The sequence below is a fragment of the Homalodisca vitripennis genome, chromosome X (assembly GCF_021130785.1).
Source record: "Homalodisca vitripennis isolate AUS2020 chromosome X, UT_GWSS_2.1, whole genome shotgun sequence".
NCBI classification, from domain to species: Eukaryota; Metazoa; Arthropoda; class Insecta; order Hemiptera; family Cicadellidae; genus Homalodisca; species Homalodisca vitripennis.
In genome coordinates this window covers 42,524,544-42,547,269 of record NC_060215.1, presented here as the reverse complement: position 1 = coordinate 42,547,269, position 22,726 = coordinate 42,524,544, and the positions used below count along the sequence as shown (strand labels likewise).

General features: G+C 33.4%; 2 protein-coding genes across 4 annotated transcripts in view; one reads left to right on the top strand and one right to left on the bottom strand.

Annotated features, from left to right (window-relative positions):
- The window catches only part of LOC124368964 (synaptic vesicle glycoprotein 2B-like), a 35,842-nt gene extending 26,284 nt beyond the window's left edge, over positions 1-9,558 (bottom strand). Inside the window, exons 1-4 of one of the 2 annotated variants that reach the window (XM_046826541.1) lie at positions 9,450-9,480; positions 8,822-8,920; positions 6,591-6,635; positions 1,144-1,305 (exon numbers count right to left, since the gene is read on the bottom strand). In XM_046826541.1, coding sequence (XP_046682497.1) covers positions 1,144-1,305; positions 6,591-6,635; positions 8,822-8,920; positions 9,450-9,465 — 322 coding nt within the window. In that variant the 5' untranslated portion in view covers positions 9,466-9,480. Of the gene's footprint in view, positions 1-1,143; positions 1,306-6,590; positions 6,636-8,821; positions 8,921-9,449 lie in introns of both variants that reach the window. The other variant, XM_046826542.1, reaches the window with a different exon arrangement.
- A 9,874-nt stretch (positions 9,559-19,432) lies between these two features.
- LOC124368963 (synaptic vesicle glycoprotein 2B-like) overlaps positions 19,433-22,726 on the top strand; it is a 60,762-nt gene continuing 57,468 nt past the window's right edge. For both annotated transcript variants that reach the window (XM_046826540.1, XM_046826539.1), the window contains exon 1: positions 19,433-19,489. In XM_046826540.1, the coding sequence (XP_046682496.1) occupies positions 19,474-19,489 (16 nt within the window). In that variant the 5' untranslated portion in view covers positions 19,433-19,473. The remainder of the gene's footprint in view (positions 19,490-22,726) is intronic.

Below are 22,726 nucleotides of genomic sequence, written 5' to 3'. Positions count from 1 at the left end.
TATGTAGTGGGCTGTTTGCAATAGTCAACTCTTATTTTCCAACGGTTGAGAATTAAATTGAAGGGGAAATTAGTATTATCAGCCATCTGTTAGTGAATAAAGGAGACAAAACAGCGAATTACAAGATATCATTGGCTATACCTAGCCGCCGATTCCAGGAATAAATTAAATGCCAAGTTTAACCTGTTTTGCCAGATCTTAAAGTTCCAAAGTCCTGTGTACCACTCAACCTCATGTCATGTACAGAAAATGTCAAGTATTGAATAGAAATAAGGTGAGTTTAATAACATATCATATAAACCTATTAATACATATAAAAGCAACATTATCGAGCCCTCTCTATCTCTCAGTGTCATATCATATTCAGATAATTTAATATAACAAATTTAGTAACGTATCACTGTACAGTTAATGTTAACAACTTTTAAACAAACAGGCAAACTTTAGGTTTTCATTTTTATAGTGTGAATTGGTGACTGCTCCTAAAATCACCTTATTAAATAGAAAGCTCTGTATATATTGATTATGAAGAGCAGTATAATATAAACTGTTGTGAGAGCTGAAGAGTTTCTTTAATAAGAAGTAAATATGATAGTTTGTTAAGGAGAATACTAGTTTTGTGCATCAGCATGTTTGCACAAAAGGGAAAGTACCCCTTAATTACATACTCGATTCTGTTCAGCTCGCCGATCTCATTGATGTGGAAATCTTCCATAACTTTCGCTAGTATATAAGCTACAATACAGACAATGTGAAATCAGCCCATCTTCTAGTATTTTCTGCCTGGTGTCACGATTTACTAAGACAATTACGTCAATGCCTATTTATAGTTTATAAAAATGATTATACGTGAGGCTTGCAAAACTAAGGTTGACGTAATGTTTTCTGATGTGAATAATTCAACGTCACTTTTAATGTGTTTTTGATCAGTGCGAATGCTGTAGGTGTTTTGTATGGCTGTTTAAATCCATGTAAGTGAATGCTCAGCTTTTAAACAGCCATAATAACTTATTGTCGTAAAATTAAAACTGCAAATGTCACACTCAGGTTATGCTCAGATCTTCATACGACTATACGATCTAAAAATATTCTATGCTTGTCACAAAAATTAATTTTAGCAAATTCATTTAGTAAATTACTTACCAATAAAGTAAGCGGAACCGATAAGTCCCTTGTCCTCTGACGTAAGCTGAAGATCACACTCTGCTGCTGGCAGCAGAAAAGAGATATCGACTGAGCCTAGAAGTGATGTTGCAATTGATAGACCACTCAGGAATATTATGTACATGCTGAACTTGCCGTAGCCTGTAAACACCCAGTTACGATCAGTACATTCTCCTATAGAGCAGTATCGATAACTATTTACCAGATTCGAAAAGTTAGGTTTGTCAGATCTCAGACGATGCACTAAGAGGAAGATGAACCGAATCAAACTCAATGTCGTTATGTGGTAGTTGAAAGTAGTGAAACAACATGGTCCGACCAGATCAATATGTATGTGTGGCTACGGCAAACGGTGCGTTTGGTGAATCGAAAGTTCACAGGTCAAGTGTGCCGGGTTATCTTCGATGTCTGGTAACCCGAGAACGAGCGAGCCCACAGTCGGCAGTCTAGACGTTGTGTCGCTAATAGATCTATCGCATTTCTCCTACGACGGGGTAGGTCATGGACAGTTTGAAATGCAGCCTTCCGAAAGCACTTGGTTATGAAGAGTCGGACAGAGCAGGTTGAGCAGTCAGAATACAGGTATAGAATTAAACCTGGGACTGGAATTCGCACAACCTGATGGTTAAAATCTGGTTTGAGGCACTGATGTAGGTGCGGAATCATGACTCAGCCACGGATTCGTAATCTTATGACGAAGCGAATTTTATTCCTTGACAACGAATCATACACTATATTGACAGATCCATTGGTGTGGTGGATGTTCATTGTGGACTGGCTGATATATTGCAGAAGGCGGAACTCTCGTAGCTAGCATTTATCTGGCTTCTGATAGATAGCGAAGGACAGAGGTTTGCGGTCCATATAGACCGTGAACTCCCTCTTCTCGACCATGTATAAAATGTGTTTGACAACCAGTACATATGTTCGAACTCTCGATATCTTCTGTTAAACAGGACTAAGCTTCCTGGAGAAGAACGACAACCGCTGCCGTGCCTAACCTACTTTATGCTGTAGGACAGCTTCCATGGAGTGGTAAGTTGGGTCAAACATTACCACCAGGGAAGTATCCGGAATCTAATTGCCAACAACATCCCCTCATCCAGACTACGCTTGTAGTTTTGAAGTGTTTGCTCTGTATTCCCTGTCCATATCTTTGCGTTCCTTTTTAAATTCCCTTTCAAGAGATCCTTAAGCGGTATCTGCAGCATAGCAGTGTCGGGCAGGAACCTATGACAGAATTTAGCATTCCTGTGAAACGTTTGAGTCCTTTAGCCGCCTTAGGTTTGAGTACAGCCTGTATCTTCTCAAGTACGAATTTGGAGCCCTCTCTAGAAATAAGGAACCCCAGAAACGTTATGCACTCGTCATCCAGAACGCACTTGCTGGAATTGACAGGAATTCCAAAGGGGAAGAGCCGTTCAAACAGCAACTGCAGATGAGTGAGATGCTCCTCTTCGAACTACTATGCCACAAGAATATCGTCAATAGAGGCATAGGAGAAATCTAGACCTCTAAAACCAATAAAGAGAATCAAAAGAGGCTAAAGATAATGAATGGCTGTTTTATAAATATTTTCCCCCTAAACATTTGAGGGATTTCTCCCGTCAGGAAGCCATGGTATGGAGTGGTGAGTATACCATGTGGACGGTGGAAGGTCGGCAGGGTAGACAGAGAACGGCGACGGAGAGGATGTGATCACAAAACCAAGGAGGCGTGGCACCGTGGGCACTTTAGAGGTCAGAGATTCCGGTCAGCCGAGATTAATTAATATTGGAGAGGTCGGATATTATGAATATTATGTGTTGTTAGGATATTAAAATAGAGGACATCGTACCATCGTCATGTAATAAATGGGTACCTAAATTGTTATATTAATTTTCTTTAGTTTCCCTGTCTACCCCCCTTGCGTCACCCCTTTACTGGGGGGTGCGTAACAAGTTTTAATGGAGGCCACCGGTAGTGCTGAGGCGTGATAGGCTTTGAGGGACTGTCCTCTATGTTACTTTAAAAATATTTTTTGATAGCAAAAATAATTTTCAATTTTAGAAAATAATAAACCATTTTATAAGATAAATAAATAGTAATGTGATAATCTGTTGTACAAATTACATTGATAGACTTAGTCACAAAAGTCAAATCTAGTAAGAGTAAAGCAACAGTTGAAATATAAAGAGTATTTTATCACCTGTATTTATTACTGATATATGTAGTAATTAATTATTACCTAATTATATTCTTCACTATTTTATAAAAAATATCCGGTTAATTATCTGTCCGCCGTTTCTCTCGGAATAATTTTTTTGTATGATCAAATATAAGTTAAATATAAGTTGTAAAGAAACATTGCATAGTATAGCTTGATTATTTGATTCTATGTTGGATACCTTGAGACATCAAATCTGCGGAATGAGATTGAAAGTAAAACAATAATGATAATAATTAATAAACTGTCACAGTGTTATTGGATGAATATGTTTAGTTACCTAAAATGAAAATGAAGTCATTGCGTAATTAATTGGATTTTAATGTAAGATATGTTTTATTATTCCTTTTAATACAGTAATGCAATAATAATTGTTTTAAATTATGATTGTTTTAAGTTAAGTGAACAGTGAGTTTAATGGGACTATATTTTTGTGGTTTAGTGTACTACTATTAGTGTATCAGTGTACTACATTGAAAAGTAGTCGTAGTCTGTGCTCAGCAGTAACTTAAATACTTATAAAACCTTTTCAACGCCTATGAACTCGACTCACGTTCAATTCCGTTTAGTGACGAGAAGAAAAAGAGCGCAGGAATCCAACTCCAGGAATAGTTCCGCACTTTATCATTTGGAGGTAGGTCAAAAGAACCATGTCCTCTAGTGGAGGAATCTCCGGAGGTTAGCCTCGAAGAAATAAGGTGAACGAGCAAGAGGAGCGGTCTGTCCAAAGCAATGGTGAAGAAGTATGCCCGCAAATAAAGTAAGCAGTTACCATGGCGGTGGCAAGAGGACCGTCTATCACGCCCCGAGATTTTCGAGGGGCAGGGATAAAGTGTAGAGACTATCTGAGGCATTTGAGAGCTTGGGAGGGGTAATGGTTTTAATGAACGCAATAAACTGGTAATTATTCATTATTATTTAGAGGGAGACTCGTTGAAATGACCGTGAAAAGTTAGAGTAAGCTCAAGGAAACATTTTTACTTACGACACTGTTAAATGAAAGATGAAAGAAGCATTCCAATCAATAGCTTAGGAAGAGCATTTAAATTTCAAAATAAGAATCATAATGCAAGGAGAAGACGTACAAGTCTATATACAAGATGTATTGAACATAAGCACGAAACTGGACTCAAACATGGCTGAAAGAAGCAAAATTAAACATGTACTCAGGGGTTTGGGACCATCCCTTCCGGAAAAGTTCCGATGTTGAGCAATGATACTCTAGATTATGTGATAAAAAACTTGAGAAAAGTGCAAACTGCAAGTCAAAATGTTGACCTACTTCTAGTAACTGTTTCACGATGAGCGAGGCACGTGGCGGTAGCCTCAGTTGTACAACCGGGTAGGAGTTTGTTGGAGAACAAGATTGAAAACCTTAAGAGCGAGTTCGGTAAATTCAGCATGCACCTGATGGAACAAAGGAAGAATAGAACAATTGCGCAATACACACTAGTTAAGTGAAAGATGTAAGACCTTATTTGAATCAAAACCAACGAGGTCGCGGATCTTACAGAGGCTCAAATCGTGATCGTACAACAGATGGTAGCGTAATCTGTTATTCATGTAAAGATGTGTGTTACTACTAGAAAGGATTTATCAAAGGTGCTAAGTATGGAACATTCTCTTTATGGAGACAATTATTTAAAAATATCTGTATAGTTAAAAACAGTGTGTGGAAGCATTTAACATTAATATAAGGTTAGTACGGAATAGACCATTTTTGTTTCTTATTCATGTAAATTTACGTGCTCTAGCATAATTTATGATAACTAGCATATTTTCTCAAATATGACAGTTTCAGGGTAATAAGTGAAGCTACCATTGAAGTGAGAATGTGATTATTTCCATGAAAGAAAATACATTCCAGGTAAGCAATGTAAGGTCCAATATGAACACTTGTGCTCGTGTGCTGTTACAGTTAGTTAGTCTGGTAAGTTCGGATAGTTAAGTAACTGATGTTGTAAGTTGTTCACTGTAAAGTCATAGTTTTTTATGGCCGTTGTTACATTATTGTTTGACAATTTTGACGTGTTTATACTATATGAATGTACTAAATATCGCATTTAAAGTGGAAATTGTGAAAGCAGTAACTGAGTAGCGTGTGCCGCACACCGTAGAATATTATGGATACACTACTGGAGGTAACGTTGTTTATTTATATGATTAGTTTAGTGCAATGGTTTTTTTTGAGAAGCAAGACAGGAGATCTGATCTGCTAAATTAGTTGTTACGGTTGTCTATTGGAAGGAGACAATACAGAGGTGTCGAGCGTCGTCCTGTACGTCTACACAGCGAGGTCGGGAATAGCCATGGCTGTCATTTTTCATATGACACTCCAAGGGAAAATGATTATGTAACAGTGCAATAAATTATCCAGAGGATGTGTTATTTTCTTAGACTTCAGTTGTTAATAAGGAGATTAGAGAACGAGTCGCTTGGCTGAATAAACGTTTGAGTGAGACAGCCAACAGTTTTTACTTGTTTACACACTACAATCCTAATAGTAATATTAAACACATATTTAAAAATTATTTACAAAGATGAGAATGCCACAGGTTCATTCAAGTTACATGTAAAAACTAAACCCCACATTCAACATTTACATTAAATCAACCCTTCCCACCATAGCTACAGTCAGGAATATGATTTAGATACTGAACTTGCCATAGCGTGTAAAATATCCAGCTGAGATCCATACATTTACCTATTGGAAAATTGAATTTAAGACCTGCTTGCCCTCTGGTTTAAGATGAAGGTCAACACTTGGCTTCCGGCAGCAAAAACGGAGCGGGATGGAGAGAGAACCCTTATATATTATGGCCGATATTATTTGTCTAATAGAACGATACCTGTAGTACATCATATCCTAATCTAGGACGCAAAACATTAACATGTAATTTCAATACAAATTTCTAGTTTCAAGTTTCAAAAGTAACGAGACGAGAGCCAAAGAGGTAAGCAGAATCTTAAATCTCACTGTTAGGGATAGGCAACATACATAATAATTTACTGCTTCCGTTTCTGACTCAACAGTTCGTAGGCAAGTGCTCCTTAATATAATTAAATAGAACTTTTTTCCAAAATATTGCCTTATTCAAAGAGCATAAAGCTGAAGAGTGACAACAAATATGTGTTAGCACCAACTAAAACAAATTATATTATAATCGTATATTTATGTTTCGTGACAACCATAATTGTACTTTAAAACTAAGTGGCTCACCAGCAATGTCCATGGCGTCTTCAAATTTAACATCATTTACCTTTTCTGAAACAAATATAAATTATATTATAACAATATTGCCTGATATCCTAGTAGGAGGAATTGAGGAGCTGGGTGGAATAAGGGCACTTGTTCCCTAGAGTAGTTTATATTTCTTCCAGGGTTTGAACAAAATAGCTGACGAAATCAAATTATGATAATTATTTTTTTTAAGCCAGTACCTTTAATGAGTGTTTATTTAACAGTTATCAAAATTTTTCGTTATTTTTACCTCATTATATGGAAATAGGGCACTTTTACTTCATAATATTTCCATTATTTCCACTCATAATAGGATTTTCTGGATACTGGATTTCTTTATTGATTTGAAGACAGATACAGGGTGATTCATGAAGTTCTCCCCCCACTTCTACAGCACATTGTACTAGTAAAAATAATGAAAAAATGTTATATAAACATAGGTCCGAAAACGCTTCGTTAGCGAGTTACAGCTAGCGAAAGATTTCGCCTGAATTCCTGGGTAAAGAGTAAAATAAAGCCATACTGAACTTTTGGAAAGGTTAATTAAGTAAGAAATATCGTGGATTCTTATGTATTTTTACCTGATAAAGCTAATAAAATAGGTTTCAGAACTGTACCTGTAGTAGTTTTTGAGGGATCCAGGGTTAAATGCAAAAAATTGGGGCACGAAACAATGTTTTTTTAAGTTTGATGTACAATAACTTTGTTAAATTGGTAATAAATACATAAAATCAACAAACATTAATTGTAGAGAATTTAATTCTGAGAAAATTGATATAATCAAAGTCTAAAATAAAACAGAAATAAGTACCAAAAAATCGATTTTATTCAGTATAATACATTACTAGCTGTAAAGAAATACCGTACGGTATTTAGTTAAAATAAAACAAAAACAAAATGTTTGTTCCTTAATGATGAGATAAATTGAGAAAAACAAGATTAACTGTTAAATAAATTTGTTTGTAAATAAAAATATCATGTTTTATTACGTTGTATATTTTTTTTTTATAAAAATTTACATCAAATGTTCGAAAATAAATGAAGCAATTTTATTATATTTTATTAGCTTTATCAGGTAAAAATACATAAGAATCCACGATATTTCTTACTTAATTAACCTTTCCAAAAGTTCAGTATGGCTTTATTTTACTCTTTACCCAGGAATTCAGGCGAAATCTTTCGCTAGCTGTAACTCGCTAACGAAGCGTTTTCGGACCTATGTTTATATAACATTTTTTCATTATTTTTACTAGTACAATGTGCTGTAGAAGTGGGGGGAGAACTTCATGAATCACCCTGTATATATATATATATATATATATATATATATATATATATATATATATATATATATATATGAATTAATGAACGCAAGAAACTGGTAGTTATTCGTTATTATTTAGAGGGAGACGCGTTGAAATGACGTGAAAAGTTAGAGTAAGCTCAAGGAAACATTTTTACTTACGACACTGTTAAATGAAAGATGAAAGAAGCATTCCAATCAATAGCTTAGGAAGAGGATTTAAATTTCAAAATAAGAATCATAATTAGAATAATAAACTGTAAACTAAAACCCTTTTAAAATTCTTTTATTTCAGACACGTGTTTCGGTATAAACCATCTTCAGTGTGAACATTAACCTCTAACTAAATAATAAACAAAACAAATAAATATACACCTGTCGACTATTTAAACAGATGTTCAATTTATATGACACAGTTGTAATTTTGATTAGTATTCTGTGTTTAATATTTTTTTAAAGATAGGATTTGTTTTATTTTTTAAATTGCTATTTAATATGTTGTGAGGAGCTTTGTTATAATTTAGATAAATATGTAGTTCTTCTTTCGTGTTTAATTTTTCTCCTTTCCTTTCAATGTCCAAAATTTCCATGTTCTTTTCAATACTTTTGTAGTTATGTCCAGTTTCTAATAAATGTTCAGCGAAATTTGATTTTATTGTAGACATGTTATTTGTTTTCAAAGCTTGTATATGTTCTTTAAACCTTTTATTAAAATTTCTGCCAGTTTGTCCAATATAATAGCTTTCACAGTCACTACATTTTAAAAGGGTTTTAGTTTACAGTTTATTATTCTAACATAAAGATAGCCCTATAATGTGGAGTTCATAACATAAAAGAATCATAATATATATATATATATATATATATATATATATATATATATATATATAGTGGTCTAAATACCCACTGTAAAACACGCATTTCAGACGCTGTTCCTGCTCCGTGTCAGATAGGGTTGTTAAAACAGCAATGCAGGATACATCATGAAAGAAGTAGGGGAGCTGCCCTGTAGAATACGTTAAAATGACAAACCAAGCTTTAAAAAATATTGTGATTAGACTATATGACTGGCATACCATACATTGTTTGGAAGGCCCTTCAATGTAAACCTACAGGAGTAATGAAGATGTCACTTTTGAGATGACGTACTAAACACCATGAGATAAAATATTTATTTTTATAATATAAAAGAAATAAATATTGATAGTACTTATATTTTCAAGCATTTAAAACTTGTCTACAAATAACATTTCAATTGCCGTTTATTCCATGTTATTTTAGCCAGAAGACGTACACATGCATACATTAGTATAAAAATAATAATTTATTATTACTAAATATAGATAAAAATAAGATAAAATGTACAATAATAACCCTTTAAAACGAAACGTGTTTGTTGGCTTATGTCCAAATTTCTAGCCTAGTTTAGCGGAGAGAAATTCTAAATGAATTAAATTGAATGTCTTCGTTAAAAATATATATAACATCGTTTGACTTAGTTATTAAAACCATACATGTATTAGGAGGTGTCTCACCTTGATTTGCAGGCATCTTGGCAACGAATACGACTATGTGACATGGTAGATGTATTCTTATCTAAACCATTACTGTTTATTGTATAACAAAGATCAGCTAGAGCAAGCAAAAACAACGATAAGAGTAAAAATTAACGTCACGTTTTACTATCTGCATCGTATTCTTAGAAATTCATAAGATTCTTTGGCACATGATTGAGTTCTTTCATCACCCAAAAGAACATGAATCGGTTTAGTTTGGTTTTGGAACTTTGGCCAGTAACAGTATTAATACTTTCTAATGGGTATTTTTAATGTCTCGGTATACATTATTAACATATATTTTATATATTTATATATTATATACATATACATATATATATAATATATTTTATATATTTATATATTATATACATATATATAATATATTTTATATATTTATATTATATACATATACACATATATATATACATATATATATATATATATATATATATATATATATATATATACAGGGTGTACATAAAGTCCTGCACGGGTATAATATTTTCTGAACGATAACCGATAAATAAACAAGATTTGGTACATCAATACTACACCTAAAAATCTACTTTTTGAAGGAACTATCAGTTTTCTGTAATATCATGGGGACGACCCGCAAGGAGTCAGAAGGAAATCTTAAATAGGAGCATAGGTCAATACGGTCATCATTTTAAAGGGCTTATCTAGCAGAGTTTAATGCCGCAAACCGCACTCAAAAAGATTGATCCAGTACAAAATGGCGGCTGTTCAAAGATTTTACTTGGTTACATTTTATTAGTAGCCATAACCCCAGTAAAGCAAAACTGCAACCAAACGAATACTGCAGCTAACTACTACATTATGCTTGTCAGTTGTACAGAAGTGAATTATGACATTAGTTATCCTCAAGGGTTACAAATTTGGTCCTAATATATTGATAACGGGGAAAACCTGATAACAGTAACAATTAGAAATCTCAGCGACCTATGACGATCGGAAACACTTCCTGTTTTCATAAAGTGTTGAACAGTTCTCCCTACAGTTGTTCTAGAAATTGGCTGCCTCTCGTGAAAGTATTCATTAAATAAATGGCATGCTTCCTCGTGTGATCGTCTGTTATTTCCCCAACCAACCATCATAAGAAGTGTTATACGTTCACATTCGTCAAGCGACATAGTGTAGTTGAAGAACTACAAGCAATACGACAAACTCTTTTCACTCTTATCAGGTTTTCCCCGTTATCAATATATTAGGACCAAATTTGTAACCCTTGAGGATAACTAATGTCATAATTCACTTCTGTACAACTGACAAGCATAATGTAGTAGTTAATTGATAATCAGGAGTATTTTAACCTTAAAATCTCTGTAAGAGGAATTAAATACATCTAAAGAGTTTAAGTTAAGTGCTCATTATAAACATGACCTAATATGTATTTATATGTATGCCGATCTTATTATCGGCGTTTGATAATTGGAAATTATTGTCACGCAACAACTGCATTATTGTGTACATGTACATACGAATTAAATTAAACGGGTTTTGTGTTTAGTCTGTTATCAAATACAAGAGGAATAAATTATTTTCTTCATCAGGAGGTAAAATAATTATTTCTTACAATTTCGTTATAAAACGTTTTAAAGGAATGCCATAGTGGTTTGAAACAAGGGAAATAGGTACATCTGTAACTGTAGCTACGAGTTTTAATGTAGCAAGACTTGGCAGCGAAATAAAAACTGTAGTGATAGTTACTAATATTGCAAGTGTTGATTTGAAAATTTTTAAAATCGCTAAGTGACCAACCATGTACGTTTGGAATGTAAACTTTCACACAATAGTTGAAAGAATTTCTGCATGGAATCCTTTCTGTAATGTTCGTGGTAAGTATAAATTCGAGTATCTGCGTACACACTTCACACTTATGACATCTTCATACCTTTCAGTATTGGGGCAATATCAACATGATCACGAAATTAGATTATATTAATATGGAATGCCTACACCTTACACCAATTATAATCAAGAAAGTAAATAATAAATTACATTTATTACCTAGAACATGAAATATGTTCTATATTAACGTTCGTTTTACGTTTAGTGTAAAATTCATTTTACACTAAGATTGAAAACATAATATTTACACCCGTTCCGGACAGGTCTGAAAGATCCGTTACCAAAAACCAGTTAGTTCGTCAAATAATAAAAAGCTGTTGAGTACACTATTTACTAGCAAAGAGACAGTATTACTTGAACTGATTTTGCATAGAGAAAGAATTGAACCTAATTTAGTCATCAATGGCAGTCAGTATATACGCTACTCATTCCACTATACAACTTTGTAAGCAGCACACACACACACAAATGTACAATTTCTCCAGTTTACTATAAAGTGGTCCTTTTTCTTTTCCGTTTGAATTCTTCGCTATCAAACAACTCGCACAGTATTTCACTTTTTACAAATGCGTTCATGGAAAAGAAATTAAGTTTATGCGCTCTAGGTTTTTAAAATTCAAGAAGGCTCTCTCAAACAACTAGCATGGTGAATATACTATTCCATTGTTGTCTTTAGCAGTATAACACATAAAGTATGACACAATTTTATAAACAGTACAATACTTACTATGCTCTTTTTCACACTGCCAATAATTCTACGAATTGCAAATTCTTATAAATCATCTGCTCACCACAGTTAAGAATGGTTAACACGTGGGAGGAAGCTTCCCCTCACAGCGACCTCAAAGTTTTCAAATAAATGTTCGCATTTCTTGTCAAATAGTGTGTTTTTATTTTATTCAACAGACATACTATTTCTGCATAATAAGGTATTATTTCGAAAAAGTAGCTAATCATACAGATTACGGTCTTGATACTGGGAATCACTGCACGCGACGCCCAGTACGCTAGTTATCATGTTTATACTATCCTTCGACACCGAAAGTTCTATATTTATTTATTTTATTTTATTTATTTATTTTATTTTACATGCTCCAAAACAGGTAACAACCCAATTACATTGGGGCAGTTCTCTTATTACAATACAATATATTGTGGGTTAAAGTCCCCAACCACATGCAACAAGCAATAAATTTTAAAAGCAATAATAATTGAAACTATTACTTAATAATAATTATACCTACACCTTAATTTTAAGGAATACACACGCATATATATCCTTCATGTAAATAGATACAACTCACTCAAATAATATATAAATACAACAACAAATAAATAGCAACAATAAGTAAATAACAACAATAAATAAATGGCCAGAATAAAAAATAACAATAACAATATATAAACAACAACAATATGTGTGTATAACATGCATTTGGGATTCACAAATAAATTAATTGTACTTTAGTTAATAATCAACAAACAAGCAACATATTTTAAGTTGTACATTTCAACATGCAGAAAAAAAGCAAAACAATATGTTGTGTAATATATATATTCTAGAAATTTAATAATTTTATAAATAAATTAATAAATAACAATGTTATACATAATCATTAAGATCTCAGTTTAAGAAGCATTAGACACTTGTTTTTAAAAGTAGAATCCGTTTCGAAAAATATATCTATATCACCTCCACCTGAAAGCATCATATTATGTGATCTCACCATCCGGAGCAGAGGCGAGGACGCGTGCGCCACCGTCCGCACGTGTGGCAGCTCAAACAGTAGCCTGCCTCTAATGTTAAAGCTAGGGACCCTAAAACTTATAACCCCCAGACCCTCAGCGCTGTCCACCCGTCCCTGAACCAGGCCCCTCAAAAACATCTGCTCCATCACATCCCTCCTCAGGCTCAGACTCTCAAACCCAAACAGAGTCATCAGCTCTTCATAAGGAATTAAATACGTATAAATATTAAAACATTTATAATAGAGGTAGCGTAAAAATCTTTGTGCATCTTTCTATGGCATCTTTGTGTATAACATGAATGGGATTCCATATAATACAAGCCGCCTCCAACCTGGACCTTACCAAGGCCCTATACAATGCAATCAATGTTCTAATATTAGTAAAATTTATTCCTTGCCGAATTATAAACCCCATCATTCGATTTGCAGAAGAAATACATCTAAAAACATGTTCGCTAAAAGACAAATTGCAATCAATGTAAACACCTAAATCCTTTATTGAATCAACCCTTGAAATCAATTTCCCATTTAAATAATAATCTTTAATAATACAATTTTTTGACCTACTGAATGTCATAACATGGCATTTAGAAATATTAAATTCCATATTCTATATTCACAGTAAGACTATGTTTGTGTAACAATTCTTTCACAGGTCTTGTGTGGATAAAATGTTTCTTCAAAGTTCTATAATACACATACCGTCCAAGAAACCAAAACTACATGAAAATCTTCAAGATCGTATTCCTTAATAGTGCCAAGATTACCCAACCCAAATGGCACTATTAAGTACCTACTTATTACTTACTACTTACTTAAGTACCCATTGCCTACTTATCTCTCTAGCCTTTCGGAGTTAGACTAATCTGTGTAAAAAGGTTTAGTATGTTCAATTACTGACTAAAATTACAAGGCTGAAATGTATCTATATATTTAAAATCCAGGGTTGTATTTTTCTACAATACTTTCTGAGGCAACTTCTTTAAATTAATCAATTTCTTAATTGAAGGTAATTTTACGTAGCAGGGAATGTCGATGGCTGTTGACGTGAAGTGAACTTAAGCTTACACTTTTCAGCTTAATCGATCGTAGTTCTCAAAATGCCAAGCAGCCGATAGAAGCAATATGTTTAAGTGACATACCTATTTAGGAAGTTTCAAAACCCCCTATTTACTCACTATTTACTTCTATCCCATTCTCATCGAGTTTATCGTACATTTAATCAATACAAGGAAAGTTAAAATTCAAGATGTTTATTCTCTTTGCTTAATATTTATGTTATGCTGTTGTAGTCAGAAGATGATTTATTTTTTTATATTATATTATATATTTATATTTTGTGGTAATATAACGTCAAAATTAAATTATCTGAACCTCATATGCCCTTTCCTATTTTTATTGACCATGGAATCAAGGGCAGTGAAAATCAATGCTGAAAAAACTTTTATTTAGTGCTGTCTGTTTATACAACACACGGTGTAAGTATATAAGTATGTCGCCTTCAGACGCAAAGCTTTTAGATTACTTTGATAACGTAATTGAGCTCCATAAAGATTATGAAGGAACACATATTCCACTCACGCCCAAAAGAAGAATATATTGATTTATTATCTGTTCATGAATACGCTGGACATAATAAAGTCATTTATTTGAGTAAACCTTTTCCTATACTATAAGTTAACTGTGCATATGGTTAAAAATTAAGTTTCAGACTTTAGTTGTGGATACATACCCTGCGTTTTGCAGGTAACTCGGATGGAGGACACTATTATATCATGTGTTTTGACTATAATACTAATAAGTGTCCCTCAGTTAAAAGAAAATTAGTTCTCAAGAAAAAGACAAATCACACAGTAATTGAAGAAAATACACCAGGAAATGTATATTAACTCTCAAGAAAGACGTTTCATTATTGGTTGCCGATAAGGTTTTTCAAATCATGTTTCTTATAACCTTGTAGATGTGTGTAATCAATGTCTACATTACTTTGCACTTGAATTTTATTGAAGTAAATTGTAAGAACTTTAGTTTGTGCTAAGATTTAAATATATGAATATGTTTATGCACTCTGAACTTTAGAGACTGTACGTTGGCACTGATGAAATGTGCAAAGACTTACACTTTCCAACTGTTAACGTTGCAAAAAAACTCTCTTCAATGTAATAATTATACGTGTGGTATCTTTTAGTACCAAAATTGCATTACCACGACCCATGATAATTAATGTTTTAACAACCTGAGGCTTTTTGAAAAGAAACATTGAAAATGCATAGAATTTTAGAACTGGTCATTGACTACAAAATAATTAAAAAGTCATAAGGTTTGTTTTGTTTTTTTACCTAAAAAGCGCATATATAATGTTATTGCACATATTCCAAAACTAAATATTATTAAAAAAGTATTCAGTTCTTGGCTTTTTGATGTGGGCAATCCAAAAAATAACAAAAATTAAAAAAGTAAATAAAAACTTCCCCATCTAGATGCATTCCCTTAAAATAAAATTAATAACACATTAACTTGTTCACTATTTCCATTTATCAAAATTTTTGAGAAGAAATACTGCCAGCTTTAAAAGAACACCGGTTAATAATGAAATGTCAATGAGATTTAATTATGATTCTCACCAGAACCAACGCCTCTCCAATGAACCGACCATGTCAGAGGTATTGCCTTGGTGTTTTAAAATGTTGATAGAGCCCCTACCTTCACTCGGACTATTACAGTGTAGCCGATCATCGATGTAATCTGATGGACGTCTAAATACAATTTATTTGTACAGTATACACTTTGACTCCATTGTGGTATATTTTAATACGGCCACGTGGTGAAACTGCCTGGTATAGTTCTTTAACAACTGGAGGGTGTTAAAAATAAAAAAATTGCAAACATATTAACATGCATGAATATAATCCATATAGGTGTGCTTCTCCAATTCCATATAAGAGAAACCCTGCAAGGAGGTTACCTCAATATGTCCACAACGCTGGGAAAATGACAAAAAGTTATTAGTAGATTCCAGGATTGAGAGTGAAACATAAAAATATTCTCGATCACAAATACCATCTTTGAGTGGATGCATACTTGCAGATGGTACTTGAATACTTCAGTTTAGCAGAGGGTTTGAAAGTAAGACCTGACCAATACGATCTAAATCTCTGTACGTATTGTTATTATAACTTTTGATTTTATTGTAAGTCCACGAAACATTATTCAGAATTATCAGGATGCAATAGTCATGGACCTAAAAGTGGAAAATCTTGACGTTTTCAATACAAATGTATTTTAACACATGTAAATGTAACAACTCATGACCCCAAGTGATAATGGTACTTAACAGAATGACACTCCCAGTAATAGACCTGACACTGCAGACAGTTTTTTTCATTCCAAAGTAAAAGAACTTCCTCAATTAATAACAAACATAGTTTTGGAGCTGCAAAAACATTTCTCTACATAGAGGAATTCCAAAAAAGAGGGTCGTCACATATACATGAACTGGTGGGTGAACTGAAGGCAACTGTAAACTTAAGTGACATGTGACATTGACCAGGCTGTTCCGCCAGGAATTACCGACCCCAGGGGTTTTTACCTGCATCATTTAAATTTAGTAAAAATTTACTTTTCCTGTTACCCTAGCCGATGTGTTTACAAGAAGGGCAAGAAGAGAATCAAATGGTTGAGACTGATGTTAGTTTATATAATGTCCTTGACGAACTGTCAAATAATACGTTCAATGTATACAACATTTTATATTTCTGAGTTTGTATCAATGACAATGTCTGTGAAACTAAACCTAAGAATACTAATCATCTAAGGAATAAGCAATGTACAAGTGGTCAAAAGTGTTTTCCAGGAAACTGTAGCTAGCACACGCCGTTTCACTGTTTTACACAATATTAGTACATTGCCTGAGAATCCAAGGAGACCAATTTGAACACCTATTATAAACAGCAGATAATATTTATATACGCCATCCATTATGCTTTTTTGGTCGGAAGGTGAAAGTACTTATAAGGAAGTAAACAATATCAATGTCTGTGTGCAATTTGCTTTTATTATGAAACATGTTGTGTTAGTTACAATATGAATTAGTTAGTTACGCATCAGTGAATAGGGGAATGGACGTTTTTTACAGATTTATTCAACGTATTTGTTTGCTACTGGTTTATGATAAGAGAACTTAACTCTCTTAAACCATTCTTTTTATTTTTATTGTGTATTCAAAATAAGATGTCACTTTACAGAGCTTTATGTGTGAAAATTTCTATTTTTCAAATTGTTAACAATAATGTAGTCTAAAATATCAATAAATACATTATTTCTAAACAATAAGATATTTTATCTGATACTTATTAACATACACCGTTCGCAGTAAAATTATTCATTACCATCCTATTGACGTGCAGACGTGCAGTTGCATATGTGACGAGAATTCCTTGCAAAACATAGGGATTTAAGACAATTATTGCCATGTATTCAAAACTATAGACAGCTTTTAAACCTACTATTTTTCAGTTTGGGGAAGTGATGGTTATATGTAAAATATACAGTACGTAATAACTCCCTGGCCAGTAACGTCCTAGTCGCCACTGTCAAGGATATTGATAACGCCACTGTCCTCTAAACCCAATAAGTAAAGGTATTATGTCATAAATAATTCTCTACAGGCTAAATTTGTCACATCTGTTACAACACAATCAGACACGTATTTTTTAAAAGTCTTCGGGTTGCCCCTTGAGCCTCATTTGATACCATTTTCCAAGCATTATGGAAAAGCGCAATGCATAACAACAATATTTCGCAAATTGTAAAGTTTCGCTCTCCTTAAGATTTATATTTATGTAATACAACTATTTCAAAAAATCGATCCCGTAGGATAAAAACTTAATCAGGTGAATATAAAGGTGCGTTCTGACACATTTCATTGCCTTGGAGTTTAAACTCAGCGTACAGGTTGATTAAATATTATTATTTACGAAATGTTGTTATTAATGATTCCAATTTAGGTATTGACCTAAAAAAGCATAGTCGTTTTAATTAGGTTTAAATATCTACTATCCAAATACTTATTCTAATAGCTTATCTCAATGGAGTTTTATTTTCCCAGAATCCGCATGTACATATTGTAGCTTTTTGCCTAGTTAGAATGTAGAGTGGAGTCCCTTTATAAAGCCTTGTGAACTATTACGCGATAATGTGTGATAGTCCACAGCGGGGTTTGTCCGCCAAGCAAGTAAGTTTGACGCCTTATTTGGATTTTCTCGAAACAAAAACATTTATTTTGTAAGGACAAGTGCATTGTAAATTTCTTATAACTATTTCGTAAAAATAAGTAAACTTGTCACTGCATCCCGTAAGCTGTTGGAATCATCACAGTTATCATGTGTCATCAATCGTTTTAATAAGAGGTTTATATTACAAGAGTGGAATTCTTCCTATTTTAAGAGGTTTTAACACTATTAGGGGTAATATTTTTGTTTACTGTTTTATCTTCCATAATTCAGTTTTATGAGGTTGGTATTGGTCAAAACTAGGACTATAGTAATTATATTTTGTAATCATTATTACACGCAGACTGATAAAACAGTTACAGAAAGACGTGTTGATATTTACATGTTTTTCTTTAAAAATTAAAAGTTTATCAAATTTCAGAACCTTGACATGTAAGTGCCCTCCTGCCTCACAACAAACAGTACCGTACTGTATTCTACTGCTTAACAGTTAAGAATAATATTAGTTCTAAATATATCATAATTACTTGTTTCTTTAAAAAATAAAATAAATATATTCAGTATATATTCTTCAGCCTGGAGCCTGGCTGAACACTTGTAGGGCTGAATCACTGTAAAAAGTCTCTACTAATATTATATAAGGTTATATATGTTACTTTTCCTTGAAATTAAATTAAAACTGAGACAATATGGGTGGTCAGATTTTGATAAAATTCACCTTTTAAATGTAATTTTAATAAATATAATTCATTTCAAGATTTTAAACATAAAAATCATATATCTTTTTTTAAATAAAGACATGTTTCATCTCAGAAGCTAATGTTTTTAAGAGGCTTTCCCGATGTATTTTCGTGTTTCACTATTCCGATCAGCATCGATGCGATCAGCATTCGTAAAAATCAATTCACGGAATGGTGTCTATATGTGTTTAAACACGTAGGTTTGTTAGGAAAACGTTTTGTTTAGACTTTTTAAGATGTTATAATCCATTCTTAAATTAAAATAAAGTCTTCTTACTTGGAAATAGTTGGAATGTATGTTTGCTTAGAAGATAAAAGAAAAGCCATTGTTTTATTGTTGTTTAGTTGAAAACAACACTATTCAAGCTTAGCAAAGCGAGATAACAGGTGGCTTTTCATATGTATCTCCAAGATGCCAGAGACAAAAGGTAAGTGTTTCATCATTTTGTCCCACTTTTTTTCTAAGTTGATCGTTTTTGTATATTTATTTATGGAAACCTAAACTCTCTATCATAACTCATATAATAATAGTTCTTCGTATATTTGTGTTGTATGTCAATAAAAATTACTCAGCTTTCGACTTTTGAATTATACCAAGAAAATACTGAAACAGAAGAGAATATTTTGATGACAGTATTATGTGCCACGGTATTGGTATTGAAGAGTCATAAGTGTGGTAAACAGGCTCAAGGCTGAAACTAAAATGTACAAGCTTTGTACTTTTTAACATTTAAAATTATTACTTGGCAACAGTAACATCAGTTATATAGGGTTAGGTAAGGCAATTTCGCAGTAAAACCTAAATAGTTGGCTTGTATTACAAGGAATATTTATTTAAAAACGTATGTAATACAAAAACACATATTAATTTAAAAATATTCGTTAGTTTTAAATTTATTGCATTGTATATGGATATATAAAAAGCTTTTTTTCATGAGTCTTTCAAGGTAACTTTGCATTAGGGTAGGTAATTGCCCAATAGTGGGTAGGTAATTTCGCAACATTGTACAAATAGGCATACCTGAGGTTAATCCGAGTCCTCACTTCCATAAAATGGCTCACAAGCGTCACACACATAAATTAGCTCCTTTGTAGGATTTTTCTGGCACTTTTCGTGTTAGGGGAACTTACAAAATTAACACTGTAACCACTGAGCACCATTCTTCTTCTTCACGTCCTCCGAGAACACTTTCAAGCATACACCACACTTCCAATCGTCATCAGACTTGGCAGGCCTATCTTTAGAAGTGCCAGGTTTTGGGTGATCCACTTTTTTAGGTGGGTTTAGACACGGCTATTTTTAAGGGGTTTTCTTTCTTTTTATGGCACCCTTCCTAGCCACATCTCCAGCTTCAGATGTTGTTTGTTTTGGCGCGTGAGGAACTTGAAGCAGATCTTCTACACCCTGCAGTTGTTCTTCAGAGAAGTCACTTCCTAACAGGAGTAGCAAGTGAAGATGGACCATAGCATTCAGTGAGCCTGATTGGTGTCAATGCTTCTGCAGAAAGAACGTTGGGGTTATAAGGACAAACCCCAGCTTTCTTGTGAATGTATGATATTCAGAGGAGTGAAACTTTCCAGAAATGCAGGAGTAAAGAGCTCGTGGAAATGGGAACGACTGGGCGTGTTGTTTGGGTTCGGTAACATGTGATTGTTCAACAATTTAGCCCAGACACTTTTCAGAGACTTGTAAACTCCTACATGAAGGGGCTGAAATAAATGACTCTTGTGTGCAGGGAAAACCCAAAAGGTAGATTTAGTTCTATGACTTCAGGCCCAACATGCAAGTCATGAGAATCCATCAGTAAGACAACAGGCCTTGCTGGACAGATAGCATCAATGAAGAATTTAAACCGTTCAGACAAACGATTGTCTAATTTTTGAAAATAATCTTGCACTATCACTGGATTTGCCATGTTTGCACTGTACCTTCATACATTTTGGTATCCGAAGACACAGGTTATAGCGTTCTTTAAATTTTGACCTCAACCATATACTGGCCGTCTTTTTCTCAGTGTTAACAAATGTGATCTGCCTATTTTGTCTGAAAGGTCATAAGCCAGTTTTCTCATTTGAAGCACTGTAAGGCCAAAAGAAAATTCGTGCATTTTAACAATAAAGTTAAATCACGCAACTCAATATCTAAGGGCAAGGCGAATGGTCTGACCATTTTGAGGACATGAGCATGATCTAAGTCGTCATTTTTGGCTAGAGTCCTTGCTTGCTTTGTACAGGGTTACTTCACCTGCCTTCACTTTCTTCTCCGCACTTACTAGATCAGATATTTCATAATTTCTAAATCTTGCGTTCGTTTAACTCTTTGTCTTTAGGTTCAACCATTTTTAATTTTTAATAAAGAGTAAACTGAAATAATATAAATAATAATGTTCACGAAATACACTATTAATCAAGTTCGGTAATTTCGCAGTGAAATATAAAGTCTAAGAAAAAGGTAAGGCAATTTCGCAATAGCCCAGATTTAATTTTTTAAGTATGCATTATCATATAACATTATTTATTCGTGTGTATACCGATTTTATCAGGCAAAATAGCAACAGACTTGCTTAGGAAAAAAAGTTGGCTATATGATAACTGGAACGTGAAAAATTATAGTGATTTTGCTAACAAAAACATCCTGGTTTCTAAGGTTATGGCTTATTTATTTTTAAGGATGGATCTATCAAACTAATATTAAATGAAACTATATTTCATGAATTACTTGTACCACACCAAGAACTTCTACCATAAACACGATTATATAAACTAAATCCACCAAACAACTATATACTCGTAAAACAGCACACCACTCTAAAAGAATTGTCTGACAACTTTAACAACGCGATTAGAAAGCAGAACCAGCGAAACACGTGCTTCTTCAAAACTAGCCATCTTCCGCTACCTAGTGGCAAATGCTTGAACTAATAACTTTACAGGCAAGTCTGTAATATAAGAAACAGAAATTACTGCAAAGTTACCAATACTGTGAAATAACCTTACCTTACCCTACTCATAATGCAACCAGAACGCAATAAACTATTTCACGATACAAAGTAATGAAGAATATGACAAATAACTCATATACAATAGAAAATTATGAAATATATAAATAACGTTTAAAAGTTACATAGAAGCATTCAACTTTTTCAAGCAAGTATCATTCTACTAATAACTTATGCATGAGTTAAATCATTTGAGTTAAGAATTTTCAGTTTAAATATGCAAAGAAAGAAAAGCCAGTCTATATTATTATTTCCCTCTACAATGAGTTGGTTGGAATAAAATCTCCGATTTCAATTTGGTTCAGCAGCAGAGTTCTTAATTGAATGTTTATACTTGGAAATTATCCACGATTAATTTAAGTGTACGCTTAAATAGGTATATCTAGGACAGCTAAATGAGAGGAGGGTTACCACTACAGCAAACTCTAAAAATCTTCCATACCTCCAGTCTAGCTTGGTCCTGGGGCACTACCCCGGAATATGATTAAAAGCAAATTAAAGTTTGCAAGTTTCACAGCCATATGAAAGAATATTACTCCTATTTTATGTTCTACGAAAACAACAATAATTTAAGCGAAAATTTCAAATTTTGGAGATCGCCCGATAACACCAAAAATAGCATAAGAACATAACGCTTGTTTAAAAGGATTTGCTGAGGCTCTGGAA